Source organism: Ursus arctos, unplaced genomic scaffold, assembly GCF_023065955.2.
Source record: "Ursus arctos isolate Adak ecotype North America unplaced genomic scaffold, UrsArc2.0 scaffold_16, whole genome shotgun sequence".
NCBI classification, from domain to species: Eukaryota; Metazoa; Chordata; class Mammalia; order Carnivora; family Ursidae; genus Ursus; species Ursus arctos.
The window spans coordinates 4,944,079-4,963,799 of record NW_026622830.1 but is presented as its reverse complement, the minus strand read 5'-3'; the positions used below and the strand labels follow the sequence as shown (position 1 = coordinate 4,963,799).

Here is a 19,721-nt window from a genome sequence, read left to right as displayed (position 1 = left end):
TATTGCTGGCAAGAATGGAGTGGCTGAAAACAAAACAAAATAAAAATCATGCAAAAATGCCCTGAGCATTATTTTTCATGCTATTATCAGTCTTGAGGGATAAGATATTTGGTTGTCGGTCGTAACCTTGGAAACTTGCCTAACCAACTTTCCAACAAAGAGGAAGATCTAGCTGGCAAAGTTCACTGCTCAACTGCCAAATATTCCAACTAAATGATATTATCCAGGTTCATTTTGCAAAATAAATTTAATTTCTTATAGGGAAACTTGAAATTTATAAAAGAACCCTGGAGAATCTGAATTTTAATAATCAATTATTCTTCAGCCTGATTCATCTTATAAACATATGGAATATGCAAAAACTTAAATTAGTTTAAAAAGCCAGCCCTGTAACTCATAGTTGAGGAAAACTTTTACATAAATGAAGAATAATTGCCAAATGCTCTGATGCTATAATATAATTTTTTAGCTCCGCGCTCTATGTTTCCTCACTTTGAAAAAGAATTCCTTTCTCCGACGTCATTCTTTTCCGACCAAGAAAACAATTCTCTCCTAGATCTTATTGTACTCATCATAATGAAGGCTCATGATTTTTTTTTAATCCTTATGCATGATTTTCCTAAAATGCTGAAATAATCCTGAGTCTTTACTTCTGTAAGAGAAACAGAGGGGGCTGTTCTGGGCAGCACCATCTGCATGGGTCAGTGGAGGGGAGCAGCCACAGAAGACAAGATGGCCACGGATGACCTTCCCTTGGGCCACAAAGGAGAAGGCATGAGGACAAGCCGGGGAGTCTGGAGCAATACAGGAAAGCTCCCACTGGCTCATCAGTAGCTACTTTGTGAGTGAGGGCTCCTGGAGCAAGTAGAAAGTTCTTGACTCTACAGTCACTTTACGATGGGTACAGAATCTTACAAACCTAAGGTAGCACAAAATTAACTATTAAACGAATAAGAAATTTAGTGCTTGTACTAGTCCTTTAACTGCACACCTTTAACTGGTATGAGCAGATGCTTCGATAGGGCACGTCCCAAACTGCCGTGGACATTCTGGCCACACCTGCACTCTTCAGAGTGGACTCTCATATCTGCTCACAGACCTATCCAGCACCGTCTTGTCCTAATCTATACACAGACACCCATGCCCACTGGATTTTCTTGAACTGCTCAACCACAACCTAAAATCATCGCCCATACTAGACTGGGTTCTGTACTCTGGGAAACAAGGCCCAGGATCCCAGTGGGTCCAAAGATTAATTTATCTACAAAACCCTGCATCTTGCCTCACCTCGGCCTAAACCACTTTGATTTCAACAGCTTTGCCATCTTAAAACAACTGGTGATCTAAGGATAATCACTTCCAAAACATGCTCAGATCTGAAATGTGAACTCTCTCTGACCAAGGCCACATCACCAGCCGCCTGGTTTAGGGGGAAGTGCTGGCCAACACTGAACACACATAATATCTCAAGTCATGCACACCCCAAGTTCTGGGACAGTCCATCAAAGTGTGGGGCTGTCGCTCCCTAGACAGACTCACGTTCACAGCTTCTGCTTTGTATTCGTCATCACTGTCCGGGGCAGAGAGCGCCAGCAGGACTGGACACACTTTGTTTTCAATATCATGCTGGGAAATTAGATCTTGTTCCAGAAGAATCAACAGCACTTCCTGACTTGATTTTCTAACCTAGAAGAGGAAAAAAAGGCAAAAGGTAAAACACTGAATGAGCTGAAATGCTCTCAGGATCCAAACCAAACTCCCTGAGCCGAGCACCAAGCTGGCCCTGTCTCCTGACACGCGTGAACCACACAGGGCGTCCGGCCCCCCCATGTGTACTTCCTTCCCGAGGCCTCAGAATACACTGCTCCCTCTGCCGGGCCGGTGCCCACCGTTCCCCTCCTCTCGGGCCAAGCATCCCGTTCCCTGGAACCCCATTCAGGTCATGTCCCCCATCTGTCCTCCAACAGTACCCCCTCGGGGCCCCCCCGGCTGGGACCCCAGATTTCTGCAAAGGCACACGCACACACATCCACAGAAGGCTGCGGGGCAGGGGCCCAGAGATGAGCCCTGACGAGGCAGGACTCGGAAGCCTCCTCAGTCCAGAGAAGAGGGGCGAGTGAGCATTACAACGCAGAGGGACCCCAAGAAGCTGGACAGAGAACATACGTGGGGAGACGAGAGCACAAAAAGTCCAATTTAAAGAGCAAGGAATGGAAGGTGCCAGCATCGCAGTGACACTAAAGCCGGGAAGGGCGTTCACACAGACAGCAGTCACAGAAGCAGCCACCGAGGCACGGTGACGCGGAAGCTTCCAAGCCAGTGACACGACGAAAACGGTCTTTTAATAAGATCAATCCGGCAGTGGTGTTCCAAGTCAACTGGAGGCAGTGAAGGCTGGGGGGAGAGGGCAGCCAAGTAGCCACTGCACCGGCCCCAGCGGGAGGGATGGGAGGGACACGGAGGAAAGGTGATGCCCCGGTGGTGTTAGGCCGGAGTGACAGGACGCTGTGTCTGACCAGAGGCAGGGAAAGTCCCCAGGAACTCGGGGGCGTCAGACACTTACTGAGCCCCTGGCACATGTCAGGAGCGGAGGATGTGCAAGGAGCAGAGCCCAGGAGACCAGACCCATGGGCCGCCTTGCCACGTGACCCTGTCCCAGGTGGCAGCATGGGGCAGCAAGGGAGCAGGGCCTCAGCTGAGGACATGGAGCACAATGTCAGAAGCAGTCAAAAGCCTTCTGAGGGCAGTGGGGTGAAGGGTGGACCCCAAATGTTATGTGTACCTCCAATCTTTGGAATCTTTGCGTGTGACCTTCTGTGGAAAAGGGGTCTCTGCAGATGTGACAGGGGGTCACGTTAAGGACCTGGAGGTCATCTGGGATTACCAGGGTGACCCTAAGTGCAATCACAAGTGTCCTTATAAGAGAAAGGCAAGGGGAGAGGACAGACAGGAGTAAACACAGGAAAACAGAGGCAGAGGCTGGGGCAACGCAGCTGGAAGCCTAGGGAGTCTACACCTCCGGAAACTGGAGAGGCAAGGAATAGTCTCCCCTGGAGCCTCCAGAGTGAGCGTGACCCAGATGATACCTTAATCTTGGATTGCCAGCCTCCATAACTGTGAGAGAATAAACAACGCAGAGGGACCCCAATTTTGTGGTGCTTGGTTACGGCCGCCCCTGGGTACTGTCACAGCAAGCAAGGAAAGGGGAGAGGACACTGGGCTCAAAGATAGAAGATGAGCCCTGGGGACACGGGGCAAGTCAGGTGACAGCACCTCAAGCACCTCAAGGCTGAAGGGCCAGCTGGGGTGAGGCAGGGCCAGGGCCTCTGGGAATTACTCCACAGCACTGGGGAGCCCCAAAGGTTGGAAAGTAGAGGAGTGACAAGAGCAGACACAGCTTCAGTGAGGGTGACAGTCTAGAAGCCTCAAACTGCAAGAGCGGGTGAGGGACTCCCAGGCAGAGATGCTCTGGCCGAGGCATGGATTCGGGGGCTGGGGCCCAGAAAGGAGAGGGGAGGTTTGAGAGATGCTGCCAAAGAGAGCTGAGCTCGTCACTAGAGAGGACTCCGGAAAACCAACCATGACCCTGGGGTCTTTGCCTCAGGCCACCAATCACCAAATGGAAAAAAATGGAGAGGAGCAAGACTGAAGGTAAAGAGAAGCGGGGTGGGTGTCTGAGCTTGGGGGACCAATGTGATGCAGTGGAGGCCTCGGGAGAACCACCGGTGGTCGGTGCAGACTCGTGAACTCCAGAGGCCTGGGGGAGAGAAAGCCACATGCACGTGGCTCTGCCCCAGCCCCCCGAAGCACATGAGACCACCAAGGGAATCCTGGCACTGTAAGAAAAAGACCAGACCACACTGGAGGGCGGATGAGGGCCAGGGCCAGCGCCGGAGCCTCGGGAAGAGCAGAGCAGCAGGAAGGGAAGGGGTGGGGGAACACCTCGGTCACCCACAGGAGATCCTGCAGTGGTTTCCAGGTGCGCCCCATCTGCCCTCTGCAGTCACCGTCTGGGCCCACGGGGCCAGGGACTGAGCGCTCTCTGAGCCTCGGCTCCATGTCTGTAGAAGTGCACAGTGACAGTACCTGCCTCCCAGGGCAGCTGTGGGGTGACATGACCTACAGACACGAAGGGCTCAGAACTGTGTGTGGGGTGGGGCACCCGGGTGGCTCAGTAGGTTAAGCGTCTACCTTCAGCTCAGGTCATGATCCAGGCGTCCTGGGATCGAGCCCTATGACTGGGGCTCTCTGCTCAGCAGGGAGTCTGCTCCTCCCTCCCCATCTTTACGCTGTTGTGCATGCGTGCTCTCTTTCCCTCTCTCCCCCTTTCAAATAAATAAATAAAATCTTAAAAAAAAGAAAAGAACAGTGTGTGGGGTCCAGTCTTCCCTAAATGAATCCTGCTTTACTGTGACTACAATCATATGACTAGTTGCCAAAAAAGGGATGTAAGAGGTAAGACAATCCCAGTGCATAAGGACCTAATGCTGAGCTCCAGGAGGAACAGAGAATATGTCCCCATCACCAGTGCATCCCATAGGCAGGGGAGAGCAACGCTAAATGTCTAGGAGGCAGCCAAGAAAGGTTTCTTCAAAGACCCAAAAGTCATTAATGGTGACAAATGGTGCAAAAAAAAAAAAATCAAGTAAAGGCAAAAAAGAAGTCACTGGATAGATAAATTGTGGGAAGAATATAAATGCAATACCATCGCCCAGTTAAAATGAATGACCACGAGCTCTCGGGATCGATGTGGATAGATCTTAACAACAGAGGGATAAAAGCAAGCGGCAGAATGGAGAGTACAGTCTGATGCCATTTATATAAGGTTTTAAAGCACCTAAAACAAGACACTCTCTTATTCAGGGCCACTTACACAAGTGGTGGGACTATAAAACTCTGGATGGGAAGGACACCCCAGGGCTCAGGGTAGTGGTTTCCTACAAAAGGGGAGGGAGGGAGAAGAACAGCACGGGGAGGGCACAGCACAGGTTTAACCGTGTCTGCACCCTATACATAAAAAATTAAACAGCTCTAAAGCAAAATTATAAAAGTTCAACATTTGTTGAGTGAGTGTAGTAAGTATATGGGCATTTATTACACAATCATCTCGTGTAATTAAACCATTTCATAGCTTTTAAAAAATCAAAACTATTTTTGAAAAAATAAAAACACCAGATTTCATAGTGAGGCGAGCTGAGTCCACGGCAAGACCCCTCCGGGCTGGCGCTGGGGCCATCGGCTGCAGTGAGGCGAGCTGCCACCTGGTTGGGAGCCCATGCAGGGCAGAGGCTGCAGAGCTCTCTCCTTCCAGGAGCCTGGCAGTGGGGCAGAGAGCGGCTGTGCACTCAGAGCAGAGGCCAGGGCACAGAAGGTTGAGGGAGATGGAGGCACGATGAAAATCAAAAGAGAAAAGCCAATGAGTGAGACTGGAAAAATAAGCCTGCTCTGAGACAAGAAGATGGGAACAAAGAGGGAAATGAAGACATCGTACTGAAAAGCAGCTGGGACCCCCGGGCCCCGAGATGGAAGGCAAGTAGCTCAGGACAGCTGGAGAAATGTGGCCATACTAGCAACCGGAGAGATGACAGCAGCCTCAGTTCCACAAGGCGCTACTAAAACTCGACCAGGTACCAGGCCCTGTGCTTGGTCACAGAGATAATCAAGTAAGACACAGTTCCTACAGTCAGTGCTCAGAGTCTAACATGGGAGAGAAAATACTGGTCACAGCAACCAGAAGAGCCTGGGAGGTCCCAACACATACACCCGATGAGGCTGGGGAAACCGGGCCCGGCATCCCAGGCTCCTCGGCAACTCGGCAGTGCCCCAACACACACACCTCATTTCTCTGCACCGTGGCTCCCGCACCTCTAAAACAAAGAGGAGTGAACAAGCATGCCCACACTTCTTAGGAAGAGTCAACAAGATAACCACGCTAACCCTGAAGCATGGTACGTCACACCCTGAGAGCTCGAGCAATGGTAGCCGTTAGCAGTACCAGTGACCATGGTAATGATATCACTATCGTGCCTGATTCTATGATTTCATACCTCCCAAGAGTCACCGCGAAGCGCACTGGCCCTGAAGATGACGCACAGTCCCGGATGATGAACAGAGGGAGGCCTGCGCCGCAGATGCTCGGCTGACCTGACCCACTCCCACAGGCAACAGAATCTGAGCCTTGGGTGCGATTCGGAATCCTACCTCCTCGGGGAGCCTGCGGCACCCCCACGGGGGGAGGTCTGAAAGGCCTGGCCTCGGTTAAAAAGAGGCAGAGGTGGAGAGGGAGGAGTCTGGAAGGAGCAGGGCTGCCAGCACGGGCAAAAGGGAAAGGATGCACAGATGTGGGGCAGGGACCGGGTGGGACGGGATGCACGGCCCACGAAGCAGTCACCTATGCCTGAAGGCATTCGAGTCTGAGGGAAGAACCTTCCAGAAGATCGGACTCTGCCATAGTTCTGTGTTTAAAGGTGACAGGAACGGAGAAGAGGGGGTGTACCCAAAAGAGTTAGGTTTGTTATGGAAACAAAGGCCCAGCTGGGAGTGGGGGGGTGGGAGAAGGGAGGATATCCATCGCCCCAAGGCTGGGGCTCCAGAGAACCAAAGGAAGTGTGCGGCAGATCCACTTGTTGAGAGAGTGGGTGAAGACGGAAGGCCTCTATTTTCTCACTGAAGCAAAAGGCAAGGTCACCCATTTGGTACACGGCAGGCCAAGGTGGAGAGGCTTGACGACAGTGGCAAAGGTCTGAAAGAGCTGCCTTGGATAATGTGAGACCAGCTGAAGAGGGACGAGCGGAAGGGTCGGCAGGCAACGCTGTGAGTCCAGCTGAGATCAGAATCCATAAATCTGCGATGGCACCAATCCATGCACGGCAGCAGCCCCCACCCCCACCCCACCCCACACTCGGCCTCCTGGACGGGGAAGTCTGCACGTTGTGGGTGGGCGGGCAGGCAGAGCCAGAGTGGCGGCCGCACTGTCAAAAGGACAAAAATCGGGGGTGCGGATGGGGAGGCCAGACAGGGGAGGCTGAGGGAGGGGGCAGCCAAAGCGGAACAGGAAATGAAGGCAGGAGGACAGGGGAGGCGGGAGCAACAGGCCTCTAGGACCGGAAGGCTCAGGGTGGTGGCAGAGCGAGGAGGGACAGGAGAGAGCCTGGGGTCCAAATCACAGTTCCAGCCCCTTTCCCTTCTGGAACCAAATAGATGGCAATGATATATGACAAAGGTCAAGGAAATGTCAAGTTCTTTTTGACCCAGTACAACCTCATCTTCAAGAATATATCCAAAGGAAAAAGAACAGCCAATGGAAGACTTATAACCGCATCCTTTATAATGCTCACTGCACCCACTGCACCAAAGGCTGAAAGAAAGCTAAGCATTCAACAAAACTAAAAATACGAAGATTATGAAGATGTACAATGTCTACTACACGCCGGTGAGCTTTTGGGGGCAGGAAATCTGTCCTACTCATGTCTTTATCCCCAGCACAAAGCACCACGCTCGGCTCATAACGGGCACTCAGAAGCCGTCGGAATAAATGAATGAATGGGAGAAACTGCATCACATTATGATTAGACCCATGTGGGAAAAAATGGAAGCACCTGAAGAAGGAAATGCAAAAATAATCAAAATACTAACATTAGGAGAGTGGAAATAGGAGGACTTTCTTCCTTATTTGAATACTACATTTAATCATGTCACAGTGTAAGAGCTAAAGTATTTGTTCTTTAAAAATGCTTAGATTAAGGGAGAAATACAAGCCCAAACTGTAGAACTTCTTGAAAACAATAACAATGAAAACTTGGCATATCATTAAAAATTATAAATACAGGGGCACCTTGGTGGCTCACAGTCAAACATCCAACTCTTGATTTTGGCTCGGGTCATGATCCCAGGGTTGTGAAATCGAGCCCTGTGACCCGCTCCGTGCTGGGCGTGGAGCCTGCTTGGGATTCTCCCTTTCCCTCTCCCTCTACCCCTCCCCCTGCTTCATGCTCTCTCATGCTCACACTCTCTCTCTCTCTAAAAAAAAAAATTATAAATACATTTAGCCTTTGTATACATCCATTCCCACAATAACTCACAGAAATAGAAAGGCTGCAAGGCAACAATTTTAAAGGGATAAAAGAGCAGAAATAACCCAAATGCCTATCAATAAACTATGCTACGTCTCCCCAGTGGAGTATCACGCTGCTGGAAAAGGGGATGGGGAGGTTCTGCCTCACTGGCTATGGACTGATCTGCAGAATACCCTGGACAGCAGGGAAAGCAAGGGACAGAGCGTCATGCAAGGTACGCCACCTGTACCTGAGAAAGTGACAAGGGGGTGCAGAACACAAGGACATGTACATACGTGCTTCGAGTTATCTGTGTGTATTTTTTTAAAGGAAGAAGAAACCAAAGCCTGGAAAAAATGGCTATCTACTGGGGAAGGAGGGAACAGATGGGGGAGGTCGGGATGGAAGTCAGATTTTTCTTTTCTTTTTTAAAGATTGTATTTACTTATTTTAGAGAGGAGGAAGGGGCAGAGGGGGAGGCAGAGGCAGAGAGAGAATCTCAAGCAGACTCAGCGCTGAGCCTGGAGCCTGACGTGAGGCTCGATCTCACAATCCGGAGATTGTGACCTGAGCTGAAACCAAGAGTCGGACACTTAACCAAATGAGCCACACGGGCACCCCAGAAGCCAGATTTTTCTGAATGTACTTTGTTTTACAGTTTTGACTTGGAATTATGTAAAAACATTTTAAATAATTATAAGTCTAAATTAAATCAAAATGTAAAAGCTAAAGCAATTCCCAAAAATAAAAAATAAATAAGCCTAACTGTGGAGCAAGTTGGCAGCTTGGGCACAAAGAGAAGGGTTAATACAAGTGACTCTGAAACAGAGTCTCATTAATATTAATGTTAATATGACTGTGCATCTCTAGTGGGAGGCAGCCCCAAAACAAAAAGAAAGGCAAAGAAATCTCAAACCATATTCAGTTATCCTACCAGACTGTTAGTAACCACACTGCCAGCAACCATACTGGTATTTTTATTCTGAACACACACACACACACAGACACATTAATGCCATTAAGAAGCAAGATTTATACTGTGAAAAAAAAAAAGTTATGAATATAAAATCAAATACAAGCCCTATAATCGTAAATTCGATTTTGGAAATATCGATACAAACTCTTGGCGAGGAATTTTGTAATGAACAGATTAGGCTGACAAAGCCCAAACCCAATACGATGCTCACACGGCTTCTGTGCTTCCTGATCTGATGCAGCAGGAAACACAGCAGTGCCTAAAAAGGATTCTCACTACACTGCACAAAACTCTGAATCTGACCAAGCCTCTAGACTTAGCTAGCAGTTCAGAGGAAGTACTGGGAATAGAGGAACATTTCAAACCACACTATGGGGATGTGATCAGCCAGACCCCAAATGTGGGGACTCCTCCAGGCTAGTGACCTGGTTTCCTAAAGCAGGGGAGTAAACGGGAGGATGAACGATTAAAAATCAAGAGAGATTTAAAAGGCATATCAACCAAATGCAATGTGGACCTCCTGTGCATTCTGATTTTAAAGAGACTGCCCGAAAAAAAAAAAGATTTCTGAGAAAACTGGAAAAGTTTCAACAATGACTCGAGATTAAATGATATTAAGGATCTATTGATAATTTTTATCCGTGTGATAATGGGATTGCTATTATGTTTTTTAAAAAGTGTCTATATTTCTCAGAGAGTAATATTAAAGCATTTACGGTTAAAATGACATGGTATCTGGGAAATGCTTTTATCTGGGTTGGATTATCTCAAGATAAATGAAAACAGACTGGTCAAATGTTAATGACGGTCGAAGCTGGGTGTATTCATTTGGACATGGACATTCATTTTAATATTCTCTCTACTGCTGTGTGTTTGAACATTTCCATCAGAAGAAGTTAAACAAAATAAATAAAAGAACTATCTCATGATGATAAGAGTGAGTGCTGTCTATCTGCCTGTGTGACTGGAGGAACCGGGCACACACAGATCTTTTGTCCTTGAATCGCTTAACTCGGAGAAGCTGTACTCGGAATTATGAACATCGGCTAAAATAAGACTAAGGAGAATTTGCTGCACACGTCTTCAGGTCACAATTTTTCACACCTGGTTGTTTGGATCCGTGAGGTACCTCACTACAATCGGTGTGAGATATTCAGAGAGCACCACTGGAAAATTTGATCTGTTTTCTTGTAAAAAAACAGCAATAGGAGGAATCTGTTCCATCAGCTCAGTCCGCACTGTGGGCTCTGCAGCAAGAAAAAATCAGAAAAGAATTATATAAGAATAAGCCAAGCATCTTATAGAGTATATAGTGATAGTTTCTAGCTTTTCTTACTAAAATACTTCATCAAGGAAATTAGACAAATGCAGCTTAAAAATCACTTCCCGTTTAGAGTATTTATGCTACAGACAGGCTTAAAAAGCTAATAAGCTATCTGGCAATATAAAAACATAAAAGGAAGAGAGAATGACAACTCTATTATAACAAGCCATATATAAATCGAGGAGGGAGCAAGAAGTCTGCATGCTGGGCCAGCGTCCAAAAGCCATTACAACTAATGGCGTATATGCCAGACCTATGGGTTGTGCTTATTTAAATTCCAGCCAGAATGTATACATTATCAATAATTCTTTCATAAATGCACTCCCCCACAATCCACGCATCCCAATTATTTCTAAGGCAAAGCATTAAACAAAAGAGCGGCTCTAGCTCCAATATACCACATTAAATTTAACACAAATATATAATTGCTTCAGCACCGTAAATGGTGACTCATTTACAAAGAGAATCCATTTAAGGACTCAAAACATCCACTTGGGCCTTCTAAAAGCATTGTGTCATATTCATATGAATATTTTAAATGAATACGGGAGCTACGTGGAAGGCTTATTTTTCTATTTTCAGTTAAAATGATCAAAATCTAAAGCAAGCGTAAGATTCCCGAAACTTTCTGAAGCTGTTCACCAATCATTACAAGTGGGGGGGGGGGGGGCTGCAGGGCAGCTGTCAGTACTGGCAGCCCCAACACCCGCTCGTCTCACTCCTCTCGCCTGCGTGTATGGGGGAGGAGAGCATGGGAGGGACATCTTCCTGTCTCCCGCACAGCAGTGTGCTTCTCTCCCAGGACAGCAATCATGGAGAGGCAGAAAGAGAAAGAAAAATCAAGATTAGCCTACAAAGATCATAGGTGAGGGAAACTAATGACTGGGCTTGTTCTAATCCAAAAGACTTCTTTTGATTTGGTATTTCTTAGCAACCAACAGGCTGGCAAAACTCATGAACTACAAAGGCCTTAACTGCCAGGGCAGATAGCATTCATGGCCATTAGTCATTCTAATTTTCTAAAACTAAGGATAATTTGATGCCAAATAAGATACCCATTCTTCATGACAAAACCCATTCATGCTTAGACACTGCTTAAAATGTATTGATTTACACACAGGTTTTCTTTTTAATTCACTCTCATTGGTTATACACAATTTCTTGGACATATACAAGTAAAAAATAAAAGTATACAATCCTTGTACAAACCTGCATCTTCTGCCAATCTGACCATGATCTCCATTACCGTTAAGAAGTCCTCCTCATTGTTACTGAAGTCCCGGAGGACATCGAGCAGCCCTCTGGCAATAATCTGACTGTGGAGACAAGAAACGATCCACACAGTTACAGGGGCAACATGGACTGCCGCTGCACTAATTACAAGCATCGTGTTCAGAGCCGGTAGTGAAACCAGCGAACAAAGGAAAGTCAGCGACCTCCGTCCAGAGGGAGGAGAGACCATCCAAAGATGGTCCATACAATGTCAGTCACCATTGTATAGGAACCAGACCGGTACCCTCCAGCCTGGTGGTCACTGGAGGTTGAAACTGTCCACTTGGGACTAGAGAAAACCCTTTTTCTCCGTTTCTGATTGATTCTTCAGGCCTAGATTGACTCGGAACACTGTCCCCATGACAGTGGGAGGGAACTGAGTGACGAAAAATGCAGAAGGAAAAGGTCCAAAGAGGCATCCTGATGGCCACCTCAATCTCGAACGGCCTCTACCCACTAGGTGTCAGTAGAATCCCCCTGGTTGCCCCCCACCCCATGACGGGACAACTAAAAACGTCTCTAGATGTTGCCACAGGTCCACTGGGAGCAAGATCAGCCCCGGTTGGGAACCATCTCATCAGATTAAAGGTACAAAGGGAACCCTCTGTACTAGCTTTACAACTCTTCTATAAATCTAAAACTGCTTCAAAGTAACGTTTAAAGACAAAACAAAACCAAAGACCAAAAGAATAAATGAAAAGTCAAGAAGAGGTACTGCTACACCCACTAGAAGAACTAAAGTTACGGGGCGCCTGGAGGGCTCAGTAGGTGGAACACCCAACTCTTGATCCCACGGTCATGAGTTCAAGTCCCACATTGGGCGTGGAGCTTAGTTAAAATAAAATTTTAAAAAAGAAAAAAATAACTAAAATGATAATAATAATACCTATGCCTGCAAAGATATGGGACAACAGGAACCCACAGACATTGTTGGTAGGAATGCAAAATAGCACCATAATTTAGAAAACAATTGGCAGTTTCTCAGAAGGCTAAATATACATTTATTATTTAACCCAGCAATTCCCTCTTAGGTATCTATCCAAGTGAAATGAAAACACACGTCCACACACAGACTTGTACACAAATGTTCATATTAGCATGATTCACAATAGCCACGAAATGGAAAACATCTCAATGTACCTCTACTGGGGAACACAGACACAAGACACCAACTCTACATACAATGGAATATGACTCAGCACTAAAAAGGAACCCTAGGGGTAACAACAGGGATGAATTTCAAATGTATTTTACTAAGAAAAAGAAGCCAGAGAGAAAAGACAACATACCACACGAATCCATTTATATGAAATTCTAGAAAAGGCAAAACTTCAGCCTCCAGAAACAAATCAGTGGTTGCCTGGTCAGGAGTGAGGAGGGAGCAAGGGACTGCTGGCAAAGGGATGAACAAGGAAACAAGGGAATGACAGCAACGTTCAAATGTGACTGTGGCTGAGGGTCGCATGACTGTTTATATTTACCCAAACTCATGTCACCGGATGCTTCAGATGGGTGAATTTCACTGCATGAAAAATATGCCTCAGTAAAGCTGTTTTAAACAAAGGCATTAATGAGGGGGAAATCACCGTGATCAGCAGGGCTTAAAGTGGAGGCCTCAGGGCACAAAGGGGACAGGCACTCCTGAAAGCCTTCCTGGAACAAATGGAAAGGAGCCCCTGCCTGCCTCTGCCTGCTCCTCTGAGCCCCTGACAACCCAGGGACAAGACGCATCATTTCTGGCTATGCATCAGAATTAGCTGAAGCCGAAAACCCACCTTGATTTGCAGGAAAAGACTAGAAATGTGGAATTCAAAGAGGTAGTCTTTTGGCCCAGCACACTATAGGAAGAAATCCATCAATTCAAGCCTGTCCACGGAGAGACTTATACCACCCCTGGGATGAAAGGTCGAGATGTGGCAGCCAGGAGGTTTGGGAAAGACGAAAACAGACACTATAAAGTCCCTGATTACATTTCACTGGACCACATTCAGGTCGGCCTCCCCTGGGAAATCAAGCAACTAAGATCCCCAATCTGCTTGTAGGGCCATAGAAAGGATAGACAGATCTGCATCCAGCCTCAAGTGGTCACAAGGGACCTGCCCTCTTAAGGAAAGTAAGGAGAGGGGTAAGAGAGGGCCCCCTGAAGCAGGGAGGGATGAATCCACTGCCGTGAATACAGAATGTGAGCGAGCCAAAGACTTAAACAAATCGGTGCTTTGGCACCAACACTCTGGAAAACCTGGCTGCTTTATGGAATGACCTGGAGAGGTCATAGTGGATAAGCAGAGTCCAGAAGCATCAGCCTCAATACTTCTCAGTGTCAGCTACGCTAATGAGAAGAAAGAAGAGAGAACGACTGTGGGTGATTGAGAAAAGCATTAGAAATTCTAGGTTAAATGAGATAATGCCTGGGAAGCTCATAGCATGGTCCCCGGCCCATGGTAAGCCCCGTAGTGTGTCAGCCATCAGTACTACAATATAAGCAAAGAGGTGCAATCAAATGTCTACCCAAGAGGGAGGCTTAAATACATTTTATCTATATAACAGCATTCTATATAGAAGTACTTTTAAAGGTACCTGTAGATACGCACTGACTTAAAAGTTGTTCCTAAAAATTCATGTAAATGAAAAAACATGGTGAAGAATTTTAGAGGCAATATGAGCCCATTTCTTAATACAGATTGTATGTGTGTATATATGTGCAATACATGTAGTCGTATATACGTACCCTCACTTAGGAAAAAGTCTGGAACCACATATTACCCTAGCCGTAGTGGGGGGAGAAGGGAAACTCACTATTTTAACTTCTGAAATTGTTAAATGTTTCAAGTATGTGTTATTTTTGTGAATTTTTTAAAGTATAATAAAGACGGCTCAATTTTACGTGGCAATGTTCCCTGGAAATCTTACCGTGGAAGTTACCCCTTGTGTCTTTGTCCCTTCCTTCCCTCACCCACTCGTGCAATCATTACCATGAGTTTAGCTCAATTAAGTAGCCCTAGACTCAGGGCGAGAGATGAGCAAGTTCCAGAGCCTGCCCTGAAGATCACAGTTTAGACCCTGATGTAGGCAAGAAAATTGAAGATGATGAACAGTGACAAGAGCTTTAAGAAAGAGAAGAACACGGGGGAGTAGAGTGTGAGGATGAGCAGGAAGCAGGCAGAAGGACGAGGACGGGGGAGGACATCGCACCCAGATGCGGCAGTGATCAGACAAGGGCTTTAAAATAAGTGTGATTAATATGCTGAAGGTCTCTCGGAAGATTCGGGCGTGCTTGGGCAGTTAAGGAACACAGGGACGCTCTGTACTTCCTGCTCAATTTTTCTTGAAATCCAAAATCGCTCTCAAAATTAAAGTTTATTAATTAAATTTAAAAAATGAAAATGAGGGGCGCCTGGGTGGCACAGCGGTTAAGCGCCTGCCTTCGGCTCAGGGCGTGATCCCGGCGTTCTGGGATCGAGCCCCACATCAGGCTCCTCTGCTATGAGCCTGTTTCTTCCTCTCCCACTCCCCCTGCTTGTGTTCCCTCTCTCGCTGGCTGTCTCTATCTCTGTCGAATAAATAAATAAAATCTTCACAAAAAAAATGAAAATGAAACAAAGACTGTTTCAGACAAAAGCTGTGAGAATTCATGATAGCAGTCTTGTGCTATCGAGAATTGTTAAAGGAAGTCCTCGCAGCAAAAGGGCGCCAGAGGAAAACGGGCATTTTACAAAAAGAGGTACAAGGCACGGAAGTGGTACTAATGATGGTAAATAGAAAAAATATTTTTGTCATTTTAATCGCTTTAAAAGACAGTTGCATATCTTCAGGAAATAGAGTAACAAGGTATTGTGGGATGTATCACGTGCGTGCAAGTAAAATGTAGAAAAACAAGAGCACGGAAGATGGGGAAGAGGCCACCGAAGCCCACAGAAGCGTGCGCTGCACTCCTGGCCAGTCTCACACTGTACCTTGCACTGCATGCACGGTGGTATCGTCTCATTTGAATACATGTTGTAATAAGTTAGAGAAGTATATTATAATCCCTAGAACAACCCAGTAACAATTTTTCAAAGGGACGTAACTAATAAGCCATAGTGAAGATACACTGGAATCCTAAAAAAAGAAAAACAAAGTCCATAGGACAAAAAAGTGTTTCTTTTATTTCAAATAATGAAATAATGAATAATATGAATAACAATAAAATAAAAATAGCAAGAAGAGTTGAATCAATAGAAAACAAATAACAAGATAGTAGATGTAAACCAAACCATAGCAACAGTCACTTCAAACGTACAGGATGTAAACGTTAAAATGAAAAGGCAGAGATTGCGAAACTGGGTAAAAAAGGAAGAGCCAACTATATGCCTTCTGTAATAACCACACTTTAAATATAAGACATGGGCAGGTTAAAAATAAAAGTATAGACAGAAATATATCATACAGTCAGTAATCAAAAGAAAGCTGAGCGTATGTATTAAATTCAGAAAGGAACAGTACTCGGGACAAAGAGGGACATTACACGGAGACAGACAGATCAACTCATTCAAGAAAACAGAACAATACTAAACATGTATGCACCCAAGATAAGAGCTTCAAAATATACAAAATAACCTGTTAGAACTGAAAAACAGAAAAATCCAAAATTATAGTTGCAGATTCCAATATTCCTCTCTCAGTAACTGACAGAACAGGTAGACAGAAAATAAGTAAGAAAACAGAAGACCTGAACAATATTCTCAGCCCACTCATCCTAATTCACATTTGTAAGATACTCTACCCAAAAACACGAGGATACGACATTCCCTTCAAGTGGACCTGGAACATTCACTGCCATAAAACAATTCCAAAAAACTTAAAAGAAGAGAAATAATACAAAGTATGTTTTCTTTTTTTTTTTTTAATTTATTTATTCGACAGAGATAGAGACAGCCAGCGAGAGAGGGAACACAAGCAGGGGGAGTGGGAGAGGAAGAAGCAGGCTCATAGAGGAGGAGCCTGATGTGGGGCTCGATCCCACAACACCAGGATCACACCCTGAGCCGAAGGCAGACACTTAACCGCTGTGCCACCCAGGCGCCCCTACAAAGTATGTTTTCTGACCACAGAAGACTTAAACTCAGAATAAAATAACAGAAAGATACCTGGAAAATCCTCCAATATTTGGAAATTAAACAACGTACTTCTAAACAACTCATTGGTGAATGGAGAAATCATTATAGATATTAAAAATACTTTATACTGAAAGGTAATAAAAATATTAATACCAGAAGATGGGGATGCACCTAATATAACACTGAAGTACTTACAGTACTTAACAGTAATCTTACAATTTAAAATGCAGATATTATTTTAAAAAGGCCAAAAAAATAGTTAGACATACCTCACAAGAAGAAAAAGAACAACAACTAATTTCCCCCCCAAAAAAGAAAATAATATAAATTAAGAGCAGAAATTACTGAGCTAGAAAATAAACACACAAAAGAAAATATCAAAGCTAAAACTTGATTCTTCAACAGAACTAATATCCTTGATAATCCTCTGGTAAGAATTATCCAGGGAAACAAAAGAAAAGGCACCAATAACCAATAACAGAATGGAAAATGGGGCCATACTACAGATTTCACAGACAATAAAAAGAAAATTGCCATCTTCCCACATAATGAGATAACAGATCTAAGCAATAATGATTTGTGACCACTAAAGTCACGAGAAGAAAGGCTGGTGGGAAGTTTTATAATGAAAGAATTCAACACCCGCGCCCACTGCTCAATATGAACATCTCCAGAAGTGGGACACCAGACATTGTTTCCCGGTGTTTTGTAATGAGAAGTACACAAAACAACACAGGAAGTATTGTTTAAAACAAAAAATTGAAGTAGAATCTAATCGAGTCTCCAAGTGTAATTTTCGGTTTACAGAAAATACAAAGAACAAAGGATTATGTTAAATTACACCATGAGAATAATGACCACCAAATCCAGAATGTGGGAAATTCTACAAGACTAATGACGCCTTCAACAAATAGATGATGTAGACAGAAGATGAGAGAGAATCAATTAGATAATAAAAGAGATTTAAGATCAAAAGGAAAAAAAACTATAAACAAAAAAAGACTTAAGAGACACATCTACCTAATGAAATGTGTGGACCTTATTTAGATCATGATTCAAACAAATCAACCATAAAAAGGCATTTCTGAGACAGTCAGAGAAAATTTAACATAGACGGGTAGACTGGAAGGCATTATTATTAATTGGGTTGAGTGTGGTAATGATCCTGCAGTTAGATTTAAGTCTTTCACTGGATAAAATGGTATGTTTTGGATTTCCTTTTAAATACACCAGCAACAAAGCATAAAACTTCTACAGAGAAAATGAACAAATTTTACTGGGACATTAAAGAAAACCTACATAAATAGAAAGATATACCATGTTTATGGATTGGAAGTCTAAATATTGTAAGGGCAATATTCTCCAAACCAACCTATTCATTCAATGCAAACCCAAGCAAAATCCTAATAGGTGGGGGTGCCTGGGTGGCTCAGTAGGTTAACTGTTTGCCTTCAGCTCAGGTCATGATCCCAAGGTCCTGGGATGGAGCCCCTCATCGGGCTCCCTGCTCACTAGGGAGCTTGCTTCTCCCTAGGCCTCTGCCCTCCACTTGTGCTTGCTCTCTCTCAAATAAATAAATAAAAATCCTTAAAAAAAAAAAAGACTTAAAAAAATTCGAACAGATGTTTTATTTTGTTTTATTAGAATCTGATGAGATTTTGAAATTTATATGAAAATACCAAGGACCAAGAATAATAAATCATGTCAAAGAAGAGAAACAAAGTGGCAAATCTTGCTCACTCCATTATCAAGACTACTACAAATCTACAGTAATCAAGACAGCGTGGTACTGGCTGAGGGGAGACAAGCACGCTACTGGAAGAAGAGATAATCCAGACAAAGACTACTATAAACTGGATCAGAACAGAGGTGACACCCCAGAGCAATGGGGAAGGGACGTAGTTTTGATAAGAGGTATTGTGACAATTGAGAAAATGAAGCCGGACCCCTCTTTCACACAATGAACAGAAATTACCTTCAGATGGATTGTAGACCTAAATATGAAAGAAAAAAAAAAAAAAGATAAAGCTTTTAAGGCAATATAAAACAGTATATTTACGATCCTGGGGTAGAGGAAGACATTTTAAAGAAGCTCCAAAATGCACTAAGGATAAAGGAAAATGTTGATAAATTTACATCAAAATGAACAACTTCTGGTCACCCAAAGAACACTGTAAAGAGACCTGGAACACAAGCCACAGGATGAGGGGGAAGATGTTTGCTGCACGTACCTGACCAGGGTTAGAAATCAAGAATTTACAAAGATTTTCTGCAACTCAACAATAAAAAGAGAGACGATCCACCTTCCCACTACCCACCAAAGAAAGATTTAAACGGGCACTTCACAGAAAAGAAATACAGATGCCCAACAAACATATGAGAAGGTGTTCGAACTCATAAATAAGTAAGATGTAAACTAAAATCACAAAGCGATACCATTATATACACTAGCACGCTGCCAGATTGGCTAGTGTCTTAGAATCTGACAATACCAAGTGGCAGATAAAATGTAGGGCAAAGGTGGGAGAGCACATGGATGCAATCACTTTGGAAGCTGGCACTATTTCCTAAAGTAGAAGACAAGCATGTCTGATCACACAGGAGTTCTCGCCTGGCTGTAGCCCTGCAGAGATGTGTGCTGATGTGCACCCGGATGCGTACACTAGATTGTTCACAGCACAGTTTGTCATGAGAGTGAGAAAACGTGAACTACTCCAACAACAGATAAAATGTCAGCATACTCAAACAACAGGACACTGTTACAAAATGAACAAACTCAAAACTATATGCAGAACCACAAAGTAACATACCCTATATGATTTCACGTATTTCAAGTTCAGAAACAACAAAATTAACTTATTCTGTTTGCAAGTAGATACTTAGGTGCTAAGACCAGAAACAAGATTCAGGATGTGATGAACATAACCATCCAAAGGCGGTCACCACATGGCAGGGAGGGCACACATCCAGGGTGACCTCAGTAACGGCCACGTGGGCAC

At 44.7% G+C, this 19,721-nt stretch overlaps 1 protein-coding gene across 1 annotated transcript in view; it reads right to left on the bottom strand.

Annotated features, from left to right (window-relative positions):
* LOC113258763 (serine/threonine-protein phosphatase 4 regulatory subunit 1-like) overlaps positions 1–19,721 on the bottom strand; it is a 79,684-nt gene that overhangs the window by 28,953 nt on the left and 31,010 nt on the right. The window contains exons 4-6 of the mRNA XM_026503802.4: positions 11,564–11,670; positions 10,135–10,277; positions 1,540–1,686 (exon numbers count right to left, since the gene is read on the bottom strand). Coding sequence (XP_026359587.1) covers positions 1,540–1,686; positions 10,135–10,277; positions 11,564–11,670 — 397 coding nt within the window. The remainder of the gene's footprint in view (positions 1–1,539; positions 1,687–10,134; positions 10,278–11,563; positions 11,671–19,721) is intronic.